Source organism: Sinocyclocheilus grahami, unplaced genomic scaffold (assembly GCF_001515645.1).
Source record: "Sinocyclocheilus grahami isolate Dianchi unplaced genomic scaffold, SAMN03320097.WGS_v1.1 scaffold117.1, whole genome shotgun sequence".
Taxonomy (NCBI): Eukaryota; Metazoa; Chordata; class Actinopteri; order Cypriniformes; family Cyprinidae; genus Sinocyclocheilus; species Sinocyclocheilus grahami.
Window position 1 is genome coordinate 2,163,546 of NW_015505296.1, and position 19,109 is coordinate 2,182,654.

Sequence of the window (19,109 nt, forward strand, 5' to 3'; positions counted from 1 at the left end):
GCTTCTTCCACGGTGAAAGCCGATCTGGCGATCCACAACACGAAGTTGATGTATTTCCTCAGCGACCAGCACGGATCAGCTCCAGGCATGACGAAGCAGATATCGTCCTCTTTTGGAAGGCCAGACAAAGTAGTTTTTGCTTTCACAACGAAACGCACAGCATTCTAACACGCCTTCACGACATGGTGGCAGCAACAACAATACTACAGCGAGAATAAAAGTTACGCCGCCTTTCTTTGTGTGAACATTTGTTATGCAAATCTTCCCACACAGTGATGTAGACATGTGGGGGCGTGTTAGAATGAGGCGTTTTAGGTAGGTGTGGCTGACTCTTAACTTTTATAAAGAATATCTCTTTGGATTTGAGACTTTAGTCTTTGCAACTTTACAGATCTTCTTTATGCACCAAGAGCTTGTAACACTCCAAAGAGAAAGGAAAAATTGAAATCGCATCATATGACCCCTTTAAAACCAGCCTCTTTCCTTTACGCTCTTCCTGGAAGCATTTGTGAAATCCACTTCACTATCCACCTTATTTTTAACTTAAGAGCGAATACGGCCATTTGTAACTTGAATGTGCAAAGCTTCTGGTGTCATTCACCTGCAGTTATTTTACTGTACAAAAACAGTCTGTTTTATATTGCTGACTGGTATTTATCCTGTTGTTTTAATTTATTGTCTATATATTTATAAGCATAAATGCACTAGTTTGTAACACAAATAGTTTTGCTCTTACTAAACTATTATTCTATAGTTATTTACCTATAGTGGCGAATGAATCAAGTCTCACACTTTCACAGAAAATGGCTTATTTCTGCATTGAAAATTAAGGTGAATGAAAATTCAATGATTGTTGAGTTCTTATTTTTTCAGTTCTTAGTGATGGAGAGTTGCAGAATGCTCTCAATATCAGCTGTATTATTGACATTGCAATTGTGCTTGTGAAGTAATTGATAATTCCATTTTGATTTACTTTTTTTTTTAAATACAGGAAAGAATTAAAAAAGAGAGACTGGAAAAGAAAGCTGCTAGTCAGAAGCAAAAGGTAAGTTTGGGTTCATGCTTTATTACATTTTTCTCCATGTAGAAAAAGATGGATAAACGAGTTGTAATTCTCAAATTTCATGGTTTATTTTTCCCCCACAGGGAAATGATAAAAAGACTGTAAAAGGTAGGATTCAAAGATTCCATTTCAATACAGGGTATTAATTGTGATCCTGTAATATTAAAATATAAAGTCTGATGTGCAGTCAATAATTCTGATCTGTTTGTTACATGTGAAGTTGAAAGAAAGAAGCGTGAAAGGGAAGATGATTACAAAATCGCAGATGTTATGACCAAAGAAGTGAGTCTTCAATGTAGTTTGTTTTTCAGTGACGCATCAAGGTCTGTTATGTTACTGATGTGGATTTTTTTTTTTTTCTCTTTAAGGAAATTCTCTCAAAAGCCAAAAAAACAAAATTGGAAGAGGTAAAGTTTTATACTTTATTGTGCTTTCAGACATTGTGAAGTCAGTATTATCTTTATTGAAACTTGTAAAATGCTGATAAAGCACCTGTGAGCTCACATTCTTTATTAATGCCAAGTTTCTACATTTCTTGGCAACCATATACAAACTACAGTTGCACTGGTTAACAACATTTTATTAAATTAAATGTTATTGTTATAATTAATAATGTAATTATTGAATTTGAACATTGTTGTCTTAATACTGTTTTCCTTTTTTGATTTCTTTTCTGAAGGAGCCTCATTCATCAGTAAAACTGGAAGCTGAGGATATAGAGAAGATGAGCGATACCAACTCTGATATTAAAGGCCGGCTGTCTGAGACTTTGCGGGAAAATAGCAAGCAGATGCTGGATCCAGAAAGAACTGTGAATGGCCAACCTGTGCCTGCACAGCAGCCCAAACTCTTCACTGGGGGTGTGATGAGGTTGTACCAGGTGGAAGGCATAGAGTGGCTAAGGGTATGTGAGCAGACCTGACTGTGTAGATGACCAGCAGAGGGCAGTATATTTATTCTCCAGTGTCTGGATTTAGAACTGGATTAAATTTTCATCTTAAAGGGGTCCTATTATGCTTTTTCACTTTTTCAACTTTAGTTAGTCTGTAATGTTTCTGTTTGAGCATAAAAAAAGATCTGCAAAGTTACAAAGCTCAAAGTCCACTCCAAAAGGAGATATTTTATTTAATAGAAATAACTTTTCAAAAACTACAATGAACAACTCGTTTGGACTACCACACGCATCACAAATACCGACAAATGGGATGAGACCTGGTTGAGCTGCACTAGAGAAGGTAACAAGTGTTATCACTATGTCTGAGACACGCTAGCTTTCCCATGGCAGACAAACTTAGAGTGGTTACAATCATCCGGGTTTAAATCGCGCTCAAATTGATTTGTTTTTGATGCAATATTTACACTGAAGCTCGCAGGCGGCTATGGTAAGGGGCATGACATTTCCCGACCAGATGCCGAGTGCTGCCAATCACAGCACACACTGACCCAGCTAACCGATCACAGCACACACTGACCCATCACACACTGACCCAGCTAACATCACACACTGACCCAGCTAACCAATCGCTGCACATTTCGTATTTCAGAAGGTGGGCCTTCATTTGATACAGAAACTATTCAAGTCGTTCATGTCAGACTGGGGAGAGAGGTGTTGAAATGTAAAATATGTGAAAAATAATGCGTTTTTTCGAACAACCTATGAGAGCCTGTTCTAGTACACCCCCATAACAAAATCAAGACTTTGTAAAAGAGCATAATAGGACCCCTTTAATATTGTATGTATCCTCTGAACAGCCTAAAAAGGGAAAACCAAGCACCCATCTCTTATACTTGTGAGTTTCAAAACAAGGATGTTGGGTGAAAGTATTATGTTTGTATAATAGCTAATAAACGTGTCTGTCTGCTTTGCAGATGCTGTGGGAGAATGGTATCAATGGTATCCTGGCTGATGAAATGGGTCTTGGGAAGACCATACAGGTCATCGCCCATATTGCAATGATGGTTGAGAAGAAGGTCCTTGGGCCCTTTCTAGTTGTGGCTCCATTGTCCACTCTTCCAAACTGGATCTCAGAATTCAAGCGCTTCACCCCAGAGGTGTGAAACAATAACTGTTGTTCATCTTTATTGAAATGAATGCTTTGACAAATGCCAGCAGTTTGAGAGGTTTCTGTAGATTGACTGACTCTTTCGTTCTTGTTTTCAATGTTTAAGGTGTCTGTCCTGCTGTATCACGGTCCACAAAAAGAGAGGATGGACCTGGTGAAAAAGATTCGTCAGCCGCAGGGGCCTTTCAGAATGTGTCCCGTTGTTGTTACATCCTTTGAAATAGCCATGAGAGACAGGAAGATTCTACAGGTAAACAGATGCCAGATCTGCATTGTTTTACTTGCATACAAAATTTGTCTTGTGCACAGTTCATCGGGAAAAGAGTTTAAGTCTTTCATCAAAGTAATTATGCCCATTCTGCCACTTAAGTGAATATTTGTGTAAAAGTGGTGAATTTATAACATCGAATTGAATCCTTATAAGCACAAAGCAGTTTTGAAGTGCATGAATGGAGTGTTCTCATGTGTCTCCACAGCGTTTCCACTGGAACTATATGATTGTGGATGAGGGCCACAGGATTAAAAACCTGAACTGTCGGCTGGTGCAAGAACTAAAGATGCTGATGACTGACAACAAACTGCTGCTGACAGGAACCCCCCTGCAGAATAACCTGTCCGAGCTGTGGTCTCTCCTCAACTTCCTCCTTCCAGATGTGTTTGATGACCTGAAGAGGTAAGAAGTCACATGCAAAGGCAATTCATGATACTGATCTCCTCAGTATATAGAATAGAGGATTCTCTTGACTCAAAATCAAAAGTTATGTTTTTTTCTTCTCCTTTTCTCCCCTCAGTTTTGAATCATGGTTTGACATTAGCACCATCACTTCAGATGCAGAAAACATTGTTGCTAATGAGCGCGAGCAGAATATCCTTCACATGCTTCATCAGGTATCTTCACCACAATGTTTTTTGGACATTGTCCAAAATGTACATTTTAAATGGTCATAAGTTAGATATAGGCTGAGTATTAAAAGCAATTACAATTGTTCAGTTCTTTTGCTTTTGGTTTTAATGTCATTTTAATGTTTTCAGATCCTTACACCCTTCCTTCTGAGAAGATTAAAGTCAGACGTCACTCTGGAGGTTCCCCCTAAGAAAGAGATTGTAGTGTACGCCCCCCTAACCAACAAACAGGAGGCCTTTTACATGGCCATTGTTAACAAGACTATAGCAAAGCTGCTGGGTCAGGAGAAGGTGAGTTTTATGTAGTGGCCTGTTTGCACCAACACATGTTAGAAAAAGAAAAACTGCAGCTATTCTGGGACACAAAGCTCTGTGCAACTTTTCTTTTCTGACACCCACTTGTCATGGAGAAGAAAGTTCTACAGTATTTAGTATTTACAGCCGTTTGATTTTTGTATCTGCTCTGGTGTTTATCAAACAGCACCAAATACAAGATGCATTAGCATTAAAGATCAGATTCATTGTTCATTCAAATCAAAATGTTTATCATACTGAATATTTGTCTTGGTGTGAACAGATATTAAATGAAAGTTTTAGCAGGAGGAGTGTGGTTGAAGTATGCATTTATTTTTTTCATTATTAATAACATCTGTTATGACACTTCCTTAAGGATGATTTAGAACCTGTGTCGCTAACATCCAGTGGTCGACCAAAGCGCAGGACCAGGAAGGTGGTGGACTATTATGAGTCAAACACTGACTCTGTGAAAGATCTTGAGAAATACCTAGAGAAGGTCCAGAAAGAAATGGACAGTCAGGCAAGGTTTGTCTCTCTTTTTGTGTTTACCAGTTTTACCTCTGCTTTAAACTCTGTGAGCTTTCTGACATGATATTGTTACGGTCTCCTTAGCTCCAGCCCAGTGGTGGATGTGTCTATGCCAGTTGATGCTCAAGTCAACTTAAAACTGCAAAACATACTGATGCTGCTGAAGAGGTGCTGCAACCATGCTTACTTGATAGAGTATCCTCTGGACCCTGCCACTGGAGAATTTAAGGTACTTTACACATAACTTTGCATGAGTTGGAATGATCTCATCTGATATGAAGGTATTGGCAACAGAACGAGTGCAATAATCATCTCACTGTTACAGATTGATGAGCAGTTAGTGGAAGCATCAGGGAAGTTTCTTATCCTGGACCGAATGCTTCCTGAACTGAAAAAAAGAGGGCACAAGGTAAAGTTCACAATCTCTCTCATGCATACAATTTAATGATTAACATCTCTATCGGAGTGTCAAACTCCACTGTGGTTAAGAAAATTTTACACGCATTTAACCATCTAAATAAAAATTATGTACGTTTAAGATTTGTAATGTTTTTGGCAGAAGTCCCTTATGCTCACCAAGGCTGCATTTTGTTTGATCAAAAACACAGAAAAACAGTAATATTGTGAAATACTAAAATTCCATTAATATTTTGAAATGTAATTTATTCCTCTTATGGCAAAGCTGAATTTTCAGCATCATTACTCCAGGCTTCAGTGTCACATGATCCTTCAGAAATCATTCTAATATGCTGATTTGCTGCTCAAGAAACATTTATTATTATTATATCAGTCAAAAACAGCTGTTTAATATTTTGTGGAAAAATTGATACTTTTGTCAGGATTCTGTCACTTTAATGCGTCTTTCTTTATAAAAGGATACATAAATGTATGTTTTGGATGTATGTTTTGGTGGTAGCCATATCAAACACAATTACATCCACCTTTTCTTTTTTTTTTTTTTTTTAAACAGGTGCTGATTTTCAGCCAAATGACCTCCATATTAGATATTCTGATGGATTATTGTTATCTCCGCGGTTATGACTACAGCCGTCTGGATGGGTCAATGAGCTATGCAGACCGAGATGAGAATGTGAGCAGCAGTTTGTTGAGATGGTCCTCACTGCAGAACACAAGATCCAGGGGGCGAGGTTGGATCCAGATCCAACTCCTCCCACCTTACCTATACCTAAACCTACCCATCTCCACCCCCTAGATATGGATCCAACCCCGCCCCCTGGATCTTTGTTCTGCAGTGAGGGGCTATTGAGTTTGTTGGTTAATACAAATTGCAATCACATTACATATTGTGCGAGTTGTTCTCATTTGACAATTGATTTTTATTTATTTTTTCTTTCTCATGCAGATGAAGAAGTTTTCTTCTGATCCGGAGGTGTTCCTCTTCCTCCTAAGCACTCGGGCTGGTGGTCTTGGGATCAACCTCACAGCTGCCGACACAGTCATCATATTTGACAGTGACTGGGTATGATTTTAGATATGCAACCTGTTCATATGTGACTTGTATGGAGCCCCGCACATGACATACAGATAAAAAATATTCATTGTGGGCATGAAATTAAGAATTTGTTCCCTCATTTTGTTTTAATTGAAATGAGGGAACATTTCTTAATTTGTGGCCACTCTAAATTGGTTGGCTTTAAAAGCAAAATAAATAGTTGGATAAAGCCTCTATTCTTTCATTAAAGGGATAGTTCACTCAAAAATGAAAATTATGTCATTTAATGACTCTCCCTCATGTCGTTTCAAACCCGCGAGACCTTCGTTCATCTTCGGAACACAAATTAAGATATTTTTGATGGAATCTGAGAGCTGTCTGACCCTGCATAGACAGCAACACAACTGAAATGTTCCCAAGTCCAGAGACGTAGCAAGGAGATCTGTAAAATATTCCATGTGACATCAGTGGTTCCGCCGCAATTATACGAAGCTACGAGAATACTTTGTGGAAAAAAAAAAAAAAAAAATAATTTATTCAACAATTCGTCTCCTCCGCATCACCCTGTAGCGCCATTTTGGAGAATATCAGCTGGACGTAAACAACATATGCTGTTGTGTCAGGTGCGTCACGCCTGATCTTTTTCCTACCTTGTTGTGATTTGATCTGAACGAAAACCGCGTATCTATGTGACAGCTGACACAGAACAGCATACACCGTTTACGTCCAGCTGATATTCTCCAAAATGGCGCCACGGTGACGCGGAGGAGACAAATTGTTGAATAAAGTCGTTATTTTTTTTTCCTATTGCGCACTAAATATTCTCGTAGCTTCGTATAATTGCAGATGAACCACTGATGTCACATGGATTATTTTACAGATCTCCTTGCTACGTTTCTGCACTTGGGAACATTTCAGTTGTGTTGCTGTCTATGCAGGGTCAGACAGCTCTCAGATTCCATCAAAAATATCTTAATTTGTGTTCCGAAGATGAACGAAGGTCTCGCGGGTTTGAAACGACATGAGGGTGAGTAATTAATGACAGAATTTTCATTTTTGGGTGAACTAACCCTTTAATTTTGATTTGAATGAAAAGCCTCATTATCAGCATACATTTTATGAATTTCATCTTTAGAATCCCCAGGCGGATTTGCAGGCACAGGATCGGTGTCACCGTATTGGGCAAACAAAGCCTGTGATGGTTTATCGCCTCATTACGGCCAACACCATTGATGAGAAGATCCTGGAGAGAGCCTCGGCCAAGAGAAAACTAGAGAAGATGGTCATTCACAAAAGTACGTAGCTATTGCAGAAAAGGACGCATTATCAACCTTTGGATTTGATGAAATGAATCAATTTATTATTATTTTTAATATCTACTTTTTTTGCTGTGACACTATTGACCCGCCATATCTGTCTTGTTAGATAAGTTTAAAGGTTCTAAAGCAGAACTCATACAGACAAAGAGCTGTGTGGATTTAAATGAGCTTGTGGAACTGCTGAAGTCCAGAGATTATGACCGGTACAGACATTCATACTGTATATCTGACTGTCACAAGAGTTTTAATCCATCACTAAGTATTACCAAATTCTGTGTTGTAAGTTGCATCACAATAACTGTTCTGATGTGATTCGTGCTTTTGCAGGGCAGTGAAAGGCACTAAAGGAAAGGTCATCAGTGACAAAGATCTGGAGATCCTGCTGGACCGTAGTGATTTAATGAGTAAGTGCCCTTCACATCTCAGATCTGAATGTCTTTGTAATGTGTGTAGATTCCACTGCTTAGTGATTTTTATAGTGATGCTTTGACATTTTAATGCCCCTTTCATATGAATCAAATCTCTCTTTTCAGATCAAGCCATGAAGCGTGTTAAACAGGAGAAGGACGGGGTGTTTAAAGTTATGGAGACCAAAGATGACAATGGTGACATCAGTCTGTCCTGAGAACACTGACACTTAAAGTCAAAAGTTGTTACCACTGCCTAAACTGATCAAGCAACATAAACTGGTCTAAAAGCTGCCTGCTGGTTCTGCTGAAAGTTTGAGATCTTTTTTATTTTAGACTTTTATGTTGACCACTGCTGCTTTTAATAAGTCCATCCTTGGTTATGAGTTTTAACATTTAATGTCATTTTTTTTTTTTTTCATGCCATGTCAACTTTTGTTTTGGGATTAGCACAAAACCCCCCAGAATCCCACATTTTGGCTACTTTGTAAATACTTTCGTACGTTTCATATGTAGCTGTCTGAATAGTAATCGTACATGTAAACCGCTTCAAAGCACTTTGACCTTCTAGAATACTGTAGAACAAACATTCTTGTTTTCAAAATATAATAAATTTTGTATACAGCATGTGATGTTTATCTAAACTGGCTATAATTTGCATTTCAAAGAACTTGATGCAGAAATGTTATATTTTTTACAATAGCTGTGGTGGTAGAAAACCAACATATCAGTTCACTTTCGCTGGTTCTCCTCTTCTAGTTTTCTTCTTATGTCCTGAATCACTGCAGGGAAGAAACCATGAGATTATATTTTCATTCCAGTTATAATGAATGCCTTCATGTGACTTAATAAACGTGTATGCTTTCGGTCAGAAGTTTGGGGCTGGTAAGATGAATACAATTCACAATATATTTTAAGTTCTTTTAAAGCTGAATTTCCAGCAGCTATTACTCTATAGTGCTTAAATGTGGAAACATTGATACATTTTTGTAGAGAAAGTTCAAAACGGCATTTAAAATAGAAATATGTTGTACAATTAATGTATTTGTCATTTTTGATCCATTTAATGCACTTCTGCTAAAAAAAAAAAGGTCTTACTGTCCTCAAACTTCTGAATGGTGGTGTTCTTTTCATGGTGTTCTGCTCGTACCATCATCAGGAATCATTCCATCATTGGTGGCTGAGAGCTTCTGAGTGTTTCTTTGATGGTTTGTGGTGATGTCCGTGATGGTCATGGGAGGATCAGCTGCATCCATGTGGCCCATTTTCTGTGCGATTCTGTCACTGAGGCCGAGGTAATCTTTACGCAAGTCTTCCATCTCCGCTAACAGCACCTCTCTCTCTCGCTCCAGCAAACGAATGGCTTTTTTGAGTCGTTCTCCCTCCTTTGTGCTTGCCGTCTCCGACACCATCTTTTCTTTATGAATGCTCTCCAGCCTCTCTGTCAAGACTTGCTTGTCTTCCTTGAGTTTACTGACCATCTCCATCAAAGTCTCGCACTCTCTTCTCAAACCATTGGACTGCTGCAGACAGGCTTTCTGCTGCTCCTGCAGCTGAAGTATCTCCACTCTCTGCTTGTTGCGATTCAGTTTCGATTCATAGTTCATGGTCTCCACCTGTTGAAGTGCTTTGTCTCTTTCGGTTCGGCACTTTTCCAACTCTGCGTTCAGTTTTTCAATCGTGTCCTGAAATTCCTTGACATTCTTCTTATTGTCAGATTCTTTGGAACGAGCCGCCTGCATGTGCTCCTTGTTCTTCTCCTGAGCTTTACATAAATGTTCTCTGAGGTTTGCAGATTCACTTTTCATGGCTGATGCCTCCTCCTCGAGTCTCCGATTAATGCTGATGTTCTTCTTGTGTTCGGCGTCCATCATCTGCAGTGTCTCTCTACACAAAGCGAGATCTCGTCCTGCTGCATCTCTTTGCTCCTCCAGACGTTTCTGCTTGGTTAGCAGCTCTTGAGACATCTGCTGAAGCTTCTTGAATGATTTTTGACAGCTCTTTTTCTCATTGAGTTCCACGTTGAGTTGGTCCTTCATGGCGTTAGCACGTGTTTTGAGGCGCTCGTATTTCTCCATCAGTGCTTTAAGCTGTTTCATAGTAGTTTTGTTGTTAATTTTGGCTTCAGCGAGTTCCTCCTTCAAATCTTCAGAGGTTTGCTCAAACCTGGTGGTGATTTTGGTGTTTTTCTGTTCCTCGCACTTCAGCTTTTCAGTAATAAGTTGGGTTTCCTTCTCCGTTTGCTTTGACATCTCTTTAATATCCTTCAGTTCTTGTTGTTTGACCAACAACAAATGGACAAGTTGTTGATTCTCCAAGTCCTTCTGTTGCAGTTGCGCCTTTACAACTTCAAAGAAGTCAAGATGTTTGCTCTTCTTGTCGGCTCTGCTTCTTTCTCGGCCCTTTGACATGTCCTTCAAAATGACTTTGGATGGGTTTGAGGAACATTCAACAGATCTTGTTGAATTCGATCTAATAAAGTAACCAAAGGGCAGATGTAAGGCTTTAGAGTTATGATCCATCTGGAAATCATATTTTGACCCAAGTATACTCATCGTAGCCTCTTCTTTTGTCAACAATTCTGCTCCTGCTAGAATTCTTTGTAGGGATTCCATTGCCTGCTCATTAAAATCTTGATTGACATTTCCATTTGTATTTTGCAGTGAACTCTCTCGCACTTTCAAGAACCTGTTTTCAAGCGTATCCGCTGCAGCATGCTGGGATTTAGAAGGGACTTGTCCTTTCTTCCACCGACTAAAAAGCTCCTTTTTGTCGTTCGATTGCATTTCACTGCTGATGGCTTCTGGCTGACAAGTGCCCAACTTGTCAGGAATTGGTTTGTCACTGTCCTGCTGCGTGTCTTGAATGCCATTAAGTTTGCACTTGTGCATAGATCTTCTAGTCCGTTTAATGTCCAGGTCCATTTGAGTTCAGATTCCTTGTACTGCAAGTCATTTGGGCATCAATGCAGGCAATGGTGTGCAAGATTTATTTCTGATAAGCACTTTATAGATGTTGAAATGAGCCCTTACCTTACTTGCATTACTCCCCAGCATCCAAACCGACTGCAACTGTGCAACTCAATCCCCATTGTTCAAAACGTTTTAAAATGTCTGTCGCCATAGTAACAGGACTAATGCTGGCAACGCTAAGCACTAGGAAAAAGACGTTATTAAAATGGTTCTTTAGCGTCTCCTGAACAAAAGCAGCTGTTATCACACTGGTGAGGCTCAACACAAACTTGTCCAGCAGTTTTGGTATCTGGTAAGATGGGGAAACTTAATAAAATTGTGAAAAAGTATCTGATTTGAAAACAAAACCAAGCTGAACATATTTGACATTGGTTAGAATTTTGCCATTTTATATATTTTTTTTCTTCCAAAGTTAACACTTTACAATAAGGATGACTTGATTTCATTATGAACTAACAATAGACAATTTTATTATTTACAATTGCTAGGACATATTTCTGAATACGTAGTCTATAAGGTCACTTTTTCAAATCTCTTCAGCTTGGCCAACAGTAAATTTCACAAACAAAATTAATCAAAATTACCAAAATATTTCATACATGTCTCAAATCAACCATTATATGTAACATGGTCCATAGTGTCATTACAGTACAAAATTATTCTGTTTTGCCTTTTGTATAGATGATAATGAATTGAAAGACTAACACCTGTGTAGGTGTTCAGCGAAATCTGTTTTGATAGCATTTCATTTTTAGATTTGTTATAGTTCAGTATATTACTGTAGAAATACTGCATAGCAAATTGGCCTGTAGGTACATTGAGTTTTGGTGGTTGTTTCTGAGTGAGAAAAACTCATGAAAGATGTAGTCACAATGCATTTTGCGCCAAAGTTTAGCGCACATAAACGGCTGTTGTACTCGCTGTGAAGTTTAGAAAAATGAATGGGTCCTAACAGTTGTTAAAAACTGTAATCTAGGTTATTTAAACAGTTTATTTAATGTTGTTCTTAATACATTAATGTAAATTTGAACTTGGATACAAAAATTAACATTGTTAACATATTGAAGTTTACTGTAAAGTTTTTTTTTTGCTCTATATGAAAAATCATAACCAATATCCACTTAAATAATCCTGAAGGAGCCAGAAACTCTCTTTTTATATATTTTAATCATTTAAAAAATAAATTACATGCATAACCTTAAAAGACTTGACAAAACAAGTCTTCTCATGAGCACGCCCATGTGGCAGAAGACTGCACAATGAAAGGTGCTCAATAGTACAACAAAAAGCAAATACAGCGTCACATTCTTACTCCTCAAAATATTGTACATTAAATCCCCTTGTGCGCTACAGCTGATATTTGTACACATTTACGTGCATGAAACTATGATAGTCTAAAACAAAACTGTACAGAAAGAGGCCCGACAGAGGGGTGTCATGGATGGATTTACAGCTTCAGCATTCCTTAAAGGCTCTAAAAATACCTCACAAGCAATCCAGCAAAAATGCTATCACGTTTTCACACAGTAACCGTGTGCTAGAAGGCAAAATGAAAAATGCTACGGATCATCCACTGAGAGCAGTAATTCAACCGTTGAGCACAAAGGATTCAAACTTTCAGATTGTAAAACATTTGTAGTGCTTCCCTGAATAATCCCTCAAAGCTGCATGTATACCTGATGATTAAACCCGAAGCATTTGTACTGATGTCCGCTGCTGTTATAGTGTCAGTCAGCACGTCGGTGTGTATATTGGTCAGGGTAAATGATGCTGTAAACTTCTACATGACCAAACATCACAAAAACTACACAACATAAAAGCAGTGATTGTTCAAACACGGGGCAGATAAGGCACAGCAAACTGTCAGTTGGTCTTCAACTTTGTAGTTTGTGTCACCTGATCTGTTAGCGTGGCTCTTATAGAGTTCACAACAGTCTGTCGGACATTTTCTTCCATGTACTGCTCAGTAAGTGGCTTCAGCACCTAGAATCAACAAGGAAGGGAAAAACAACAATTAAAAACTTGAATGCTGCTTGTCTGAACAGTTTTTGCCTGTTGCCAAGTGGTTGCTAGGGTGTTCTGGGTGGTTGTTTACAGGTCAGAGGGGTCAAATCCCTAGATATACACCTCTTTTAAAGCAGGACTATGTAACTTTTGGTGCTCTAGCGGTTAATAAACACAACTGCACACATCCCGCGGAAGAACATTCCAACCGGAGCTACTTCTCTAAGTTTATGTCTATGGCGATTCACGCAGGTATGTGTTACTCCGCAGCAGTGACGACCCGACCAGGCTACAATAGTCCACATATAAGTACTTATTATAAGTGTACCGGAGTGATTCAGAATAAGGATAAAAACGCAGTTTGGAAGATGAAATCATGATGTACTCGCTCATTATATACATTTTGCAAATTTTGAACAGAAAGTTGCATAGTGCTGCTTTAACATCCATCCAAGTCTGGTTGTTTGAAGTAACCTCATCAAACACACCGCTCCTCAAATTTTTAACCTTCCATGACTTTTCCAGTCATTTGCAATTATTGTATAAGGATTTTTAATAATTGTATAAATAAAATGTATGGATAAAATAGCAGTTGATGATTAAAAAAAACATTTAATACATAAAAAATGTCCATGAGATTTGATTAACTTCTATATCTTTGTTTATGTCTGGAACAAATAAATTCCTTGATACTTCCAAATTTTCCATGAGGATGATAATCCTGGTCTGTAGGTCAGATGTGTGTTTCAAATCCTTTAAAAGGATAGTTCACCCAAACACATTTAATGAGCCTCATGTTGATCCAATCCCATAAGACTTACTTTTAATCTTCAAAATACAAAAAATATTTTTAAATGAAACCTGAGAAATTTCTGACCCTCCACTGAAAATCTAATCTAATTTTGGTAAAGTGCACTTCCAATGGCAGGAACCGAAATCTCTCAGGTTTCATTCAAAATATTTCTCATTTCGGTTTCGAAGATCTTATGGGTTTGAAATAAGGGTTACATTACACTTTTCTTTTGTGGGCGAGCTAGCCTTTTAACCCAAAAAAAGAGAAATATTAATACCAAATAAAAATGATCAAGAAACACAAAACTCTATAGTACAGCAGGGCTGTCCAAACTCGGTCCTGGAGGGCCGGTGTCTTGCAGAGTTTAGCTCCAACTTGCCTCAACACACCTGACTGGAAGTTTCTATGCCTAGTAAGAGCTTGATTAGCTGGTTCAGGTTGGAGCTAAACTCTGCAGGACACCGGCCCTCCAGGACAGAGTTTGGACAGCCCTGCTATAGTATAATTCCAAGACTAATGCAGTCCCAGAAAAGCACCTCCGTTAAGAATAATATAGACAAATGCAACAATGTGAACTCAATATAAATCACGCCAAATCGTAAAACTCCTATTGGGGCACAGGAAGAAAACCAGGCTTTAGAATCAGGGCTGGTTCTAAAATTCATAGGTCCTGGGACAACATTTTCATTGGTTGGGCCCCCTGTTGCCTGGGCTCCATGAGTAAGTTATACTATATATATGAGCTTGATGGGCCCCCATCGTCTCAGGGCCTGGGACAACGCTGCCCTCTTGACAAGTGCCGTCAAGAGGTTATGACTTAGTGGTTATGTTCGTGAACTAATCTTTTAGGTGAACGAATCGTTCTCGTAATCCATTGATTTCTCGTTCACTGAAATCCCTCGCTCCAGAGCAGCGCGGCACTATTACCACCTTTATGTAATATGAAGAAATGGTCACTGAATGAATCAGTTAATGAATCTGAACGAGAGGTGAGGTGAGAGCTGAACTAGAAGTGAATGGTTTATAGAATGGGATGAACACAAAAGACGACAGGAAGCAATTGAAACAATGTGATGAGTGGGATATTGTAGCATGGACCCAACCAACATGTGGAAGAACATCCAGGAAGCATAACTCACCTGTTCCCACAGGGCCTCTGCTATGAGGTCTATTGCCACACCCACTTCTCGATACTCTCCCGAGTATCTGACATACGCCCAGGCACACAACGACAGCAGCGACACCCCCATCACCAGATTGGCCAGAGCCGCGATTACCGATAGGCCAACGAAACCTGTTACTGTGGAGACCATATAGGTAACAAACATGACGGCAAACAGGGTGGCCGGAGTTCTCGCTGCATAGAAAATGTTCTTGCTTTCATTGTGTTTCACAAAATTCGTGTACACTTCATCCAGCTCGGTCTCTAACTGCTGCTGGTAGCGCTGACTGAACTCCACGCCGCCCATTTTCTTCACTGCGCTGAACTGTTGAACGGAGGTTTTCTTAAACTCTTCATGATAGCGCTGAAGATCAACAGGGGCGATGTACGGTTTGTCACCTCCACAAACCTGTGACATACACACAACAAAAATATAAGCTCAAAACCTTTTCCTAATCTTTCTAATCACCAGATGCATGTATTGCAGAAACGATTAAACCATTACAGGCATCCCATTATCTAGGCCAAACCTACTATTCTAGGTGCAATGGCCTCAAGTTATTTTCAGTTATATAGGCTAGCTCATCTCACGTCATGCTCCTGCTATATTTAAAGAGAACCGAGGTCCCTCTCCATTCATGATCCATTTAGAAAATAAAGAACCGTGCATTTTGCTCACACCACTTCCAATTGGTCTATATGCATGTTTCTGTCAAACAGATGAAAATACTAGCAGCTCAAAGTAACTCTACCTGCTCCATGGTTCTGTTATAAGTGTCTTTCGCTCCAGCGACAGCTGTCAGGTTGTTCGCTTCAGCAGTTGCCTGAGTAAAAGAGGCACAGTGGGCATTTAACACTTTCATATAGACTACCATACAAACGTTTGGGTTCAGTAAGATTGTTATATTTTTTTGAAAGCGATTTACACTTACTCAGCATGGACATATTAAAATAATCAAAAGTGACAGTAAAAACATGTATAATGTTACAAAAAATGTATTTTCAATAATGCTGCTCTTTGAACTTTCTATTCAAAAGAATCATGAAAAAATGACCAGTTTCCACAAACATTACTGTTTACAACATTGCTAATAATAAGAAATGTCTCTAGAGCAGCAAATCAGCACATGAGAGTGATTTCTGATGGATCATGTGACACTTAAGACTGGAGTAATGATGCTGAAACTTTGGCTTTGCATCACTGGAATAAAATATATTCAAACGGAAAACATTATTGTTACAGTCATTTTAAATGAAATCATTTGAAATGTTTCACTATATTACTGTTTTTACTGCATTTCTGATTTCTTTCAACTTTTGAACAACACTGTAGGTGACATTAAAGATTGAGAGTAACACACCTGCAACATGGATTTAGGATGTGGAAGCTCCTCCCCTTGATAGATTTTAATATACGCCTACAAACGAGGAAAATAAACATTTGTCTTATACTGGATGTTCATAAAGCAGAACATGTTCTGGAAATACAATCTGATTGGATGAGCCATGTTCAATGACATTATAAAAAGCACAACAGTGATCTTACAACAACTCAACTCTACATTAATGTTGCTTGACAACTGCATGCGATGACGCTCATATTCGTATTCATATGACACGTATGTGTTTTTATGCAGCTCAAGGTATTGTCATAACAATAAAGGATGTTTATGACAAATGATAAGCCAGTGTAGCATTCAATCCATTATAAAACATACAAAGAGTGCATGTCTGCCTATTGTAGAATCGAAATCAACTTTAGATCACAATCAGAAGTTATTACAAGTACTCGATGGTGTAAAGTCTTACAAAGCTATTATTATCATCAGAGCATGTGAGTGTCACGTGAGGGTAGCGTCATTTTACCAGCGTTGCTTAGTACAGCTGTACTACACCATGTTACAGCACAGTAGCGTAGCGCTATTGCAAACAGGAACAAGTACTGCATTGAAATACTGTTGGCGCGTTATTTGAGTGGACTTTGCTTTTCCGGTGAGCATGGGCGGTACATGAGTGGAGCGTCCGCATGGGCCGTGAGCAACTCAACAGAAGGTACATTCATAGATCGGATTATTGAGCGGAGCGTCACACTGCGCAGAGACAACAGATAGAGGGAGAGTGAAACCTGTGCGCTGAATAGAGGCTGACATTTTGTCGTGAATCCCGCGGGATGGGAAACAAAATCACTATTAATCACGTGATTGGGACAGGAAAAAATGTCAGCGGGAGTGGGCGGGACCGGGAATCGTAATAACACTATGATACCCAACTTTATACACAAATATACCTTTTATATAAATAAACTATAAACTGTATATTTTAATTTTGAACTCAATTCTAGTTGCCCTATCTCTTTATGCTCTCCTCCCGTTTGCTTTTGTGTGGCTTGGTTAAGTGAATGACGTACGCAGTACGTGACGGACAGATAATTAACGGCTGGTCTATGTGGTAATACATCGTAATACATACATTCATCGACCTCAAATATGGCTTTTCATCTAAAAGATGTATGTCGTAACAACTTTACATGGCCGCTCAAGCTAATGTTAACCTAGAGAACTGTGCACTATTATTCAAGTGTCTGCGTGGAAGCTGAACAGCAGCGCTCACCGCGGGACAGATGGAGGCGCCGGCGCGCTCACTTGCTCTTAAAATACTACGTAATTTTTGGTCATACAGATAAAAGTAATACATTTTTCAAATCTGTAAACACTCTACGTTTATGTGTGTGCACTCAGAATAACAATGAAACGTTGCACTCCTGTAAAATAATTAAAGAAAATACTACGTAATTTTTGGTCATACAGATAAAAGTAATACATTTTTCAAATCTGTAAACACTACGTTTATGTGTGTGCACTCAGAATAACAATGAAACGTTGCACTCCTGTAAAATAATTAAAGCAAACAGGATGCGCTTTCTGCCGTGTCGGTCATGTGAACTTGAGCGATAAACTTCGAAACTCCGTGTATGAAAAATACATCTATAGAGAGTGAAATGTCTATTTTCACATGAAAAAAATTCAAATAGAAAACGTTAGGGCAGTGCAAAAAATAGAATGCGATTTTCATGCGCATCTCGTCAGTAAAGGCGCTCCTGTGATTAGTAGTAAATCTCCAGCACGGGCTTTCAGATGGAGTGGCATTTACTACACAGAGCCGTAGATCACTGACAAGCTACGCAAAATCGCGTTCAAAATCGCAGGTGATTCATTGCCGATTATGAACGCGATTTTGTGTAGCTTGAGATGCGCACGAAAATCGCATTAGATTTTTTGCACTGCCCTAGAAAACGTGTGTTAGCATGGATGATTTACATGAAATTTAATGTGTGTGCAATGCACACTGTGCATTGTTTAAGTTGGCTTTCAGTTCAATAAAATAACAAAACACACAATTTTGGATTTTTATTCAGTTAAAGTGGGCATGCTGTGATCTGTACTGTATTTTTTTTTTTTACTGTAACTTGACAGATTCCGGCCAAAAAACAACAACACGGGAGTGGGAGGGAATGGGAGTCATTCATCCGGGATTGGGACGGGACGGGATTTTTTTTTTGTGGGAGTGGGACGGGAGAGGTTTGAAAATCCACTCCCGTGTCACCCTCTAGCGCTGAACATTGCTGGGCGGTGCGGCGTGCCATAAATGTTCGGCTTATATTTTTGTCCGTTTCTCTTTTTTGGCCAAAAACTGAAAATGCCATTTTTGGCTGATAATTTTCAGTGGCCAAAACTTCGGTGCATCACTTGTAACCAGAGCATGTGAGCGGAGCGGAGCGTGAGTGGAGCGTGGAGCGGAGTGGTAATATTTCCTTAAGAGCGCAGAGCGCCTTTCTGAAGATTCCGCTCTGCTCGCTCAACCCAGAATGCCGTTTGGTGATTTGCTTGTTCGAGATCGAGAATCTGTAGAGATCGAGAATAGTAGAGCAGTTATGGAGTTCAGATATTGTTTCAACGAAGTTGCAAGCCTTATACATAAATGTAAAGTAAAAATCAAAGTTAAGAATGAGCAGGGAGAAGAAACTGAGAGGGAGTGCAGGAGACTGTTAAAGTTAGTACAGATTCATACTGATTACAGAAAGCATGAGGATGTGCTACGCAAACATGGTGCAGCAAAAGGTGAGCTAGTTACATACCATAATAAAT

General features: G+C 39.1%; 3 protein-coding genes across 4 annotated transcripts in view; 1 reads left to right on the forward strand and 2 right to left on the reverse strand.

The window, feature by feature from the left end:
- Nucleotides 1-8,490, forward strand: part of LOC107589556 (lymphocyte-specific helicase-like) — a 14,038-nt gene extending 5,548 nt beyond the window's left edge. Inside the window, exons 5-23 of the mRNA XM_016278044.1 lie at nucleotides 992-1,045; nucleotides 1,147-1,171; nucleotides 1,284-1,345; nucleotides 1,432-1,470; nucleotides 1,743-1,967; nucleotides 2,933-3,115; nucleotides 3,233-3,376; nucleotides 3,603-3,799; nucleotides 3,918-4,014; nucleotides 4,159-4,320; nucleotides 4,700-4,851; nucleotides 4,939-5,083; nucleotides 5,180-5,263; nucleotides 5,825-5,944; nucleotides 6,218-6,334; nucleotides 7,443-7,602; nucleotides 7,733-7,829; nucleotides 7,954-8,030; nucleotides 8,160-8,490. Of these exons, the coding sequence (XP_016133530.1) occupies nucleotides 992-1,045; nucleotides 1,147-1,171; nucleotides 1,284-1,345; nucleotides 1,432-1,470; nucleotides 1,743-1,967; nucleotides 2,933-3,115; nucleotides 3,233-3,376; nucleotides 3,603-3,799; nucleotides 3,918-4,014; nucleotides 4,159-4,320; nucleotides 4,700-4,851; nucleotides 4,939-5,083; nucleotides 5,180-5,263; nucleotides 5,825-5,944; nucleotides 6,218-6,334; nucleotides 7,443-7,602; nucleotides 7,733-7,829; nucleotides 7,954-8,030; nucleotides 8,160-8,251 (2,232 nt within the window). The 3' untranslated portion in view covers nucleotides 8,252-8,490. The remainder of the gene's footprint in view (nucleotides 1-991; nucleotides 1,046-1,146; nucleotides 1,172-1,283; nucleotides 1,346-1,431; nucleotides 1,471-1,742; nucleotides 1,968-2,932; nucleotides 3,116-3,232; nucleotides 3,377-3,602; nucleotides 3,800-3,917; nucleotides 4,015-4,158; nucleotides 4,321-4,699; nucleotides 4,852-4,938; nucleotides 5,084-5,179; nucleotides 5,264-5,824; nucleotides 5,945-6,217; nucleotides 6,335-7,442; nucleotides 7,603-7,732; nucleotides 7,830-7,953; nucleotides 8,031-8,159) is intronic.
- Nucleotides 8,419-11,279, reverse strand: LOC107589557 (coiled-coil domain-containing protein 110-like). Its single transcript, XM_016278045.1, has 2 exons — nucleotides 9,184-11,279; nucleotides 8,419-8,815 (listed from the first exon to the last, which is right to left on the reverse strand). Exons 1-2 carry the CDS (start codon nucleotides 10,955-10,957, stop codon nucleotides 8,766-8,768), a joined length of 1,824 nt encoding a protein of 607 aa, XP_016133531.1. The 5' UTR covers nucleotides 10,958-11,279; the 3' UTR covers nucleotides 8,419-8,765.
- An 884-nt stretch (nucleotides 11,280-12,163) lies between these two features.
- LOC107589558 (atlastin-2-like) overlaps nucleotides 12,164-19,109 on the reverse strand; it is a 16,735-nt gene continuing 9,789 nt past the window's right edge. Inside the window, exons 10-14 of one of the 2 annotated variants that reach the window (XM_016278047.1) lie at nucleotides 16,326-16,382; nucleotides 15,717-15,788; nucleotides 15,210-15,373; nucleotides 14,942-15,096; nucleotides 12,880-12,988 (exon numbers count right to left, since the gene is read on the reverse strand). In XM_016278047.1, the coding sequence (XP_016133533.1) occupies nucleotides 12,969-12,988; nucleotides 14,942-15,096; nucleotides 15,210-15,373; nucleotides 15,717-15,788; nucleotides 16,326-16,382 (468 nt within the window). In that variant the 3' untranslated portion in view covers nucleotides 12,880-12,968. Of the gene's footprint in view, nucleotides 12,989-14,941; nucleotides 15,374-15,716; nucleotides 15,789-16,325; nucleotides 16,383-19,109 lie in introns of both variants that reach the window. The other variant, XM_016278046.1, reaches the window with a different exon arrangement.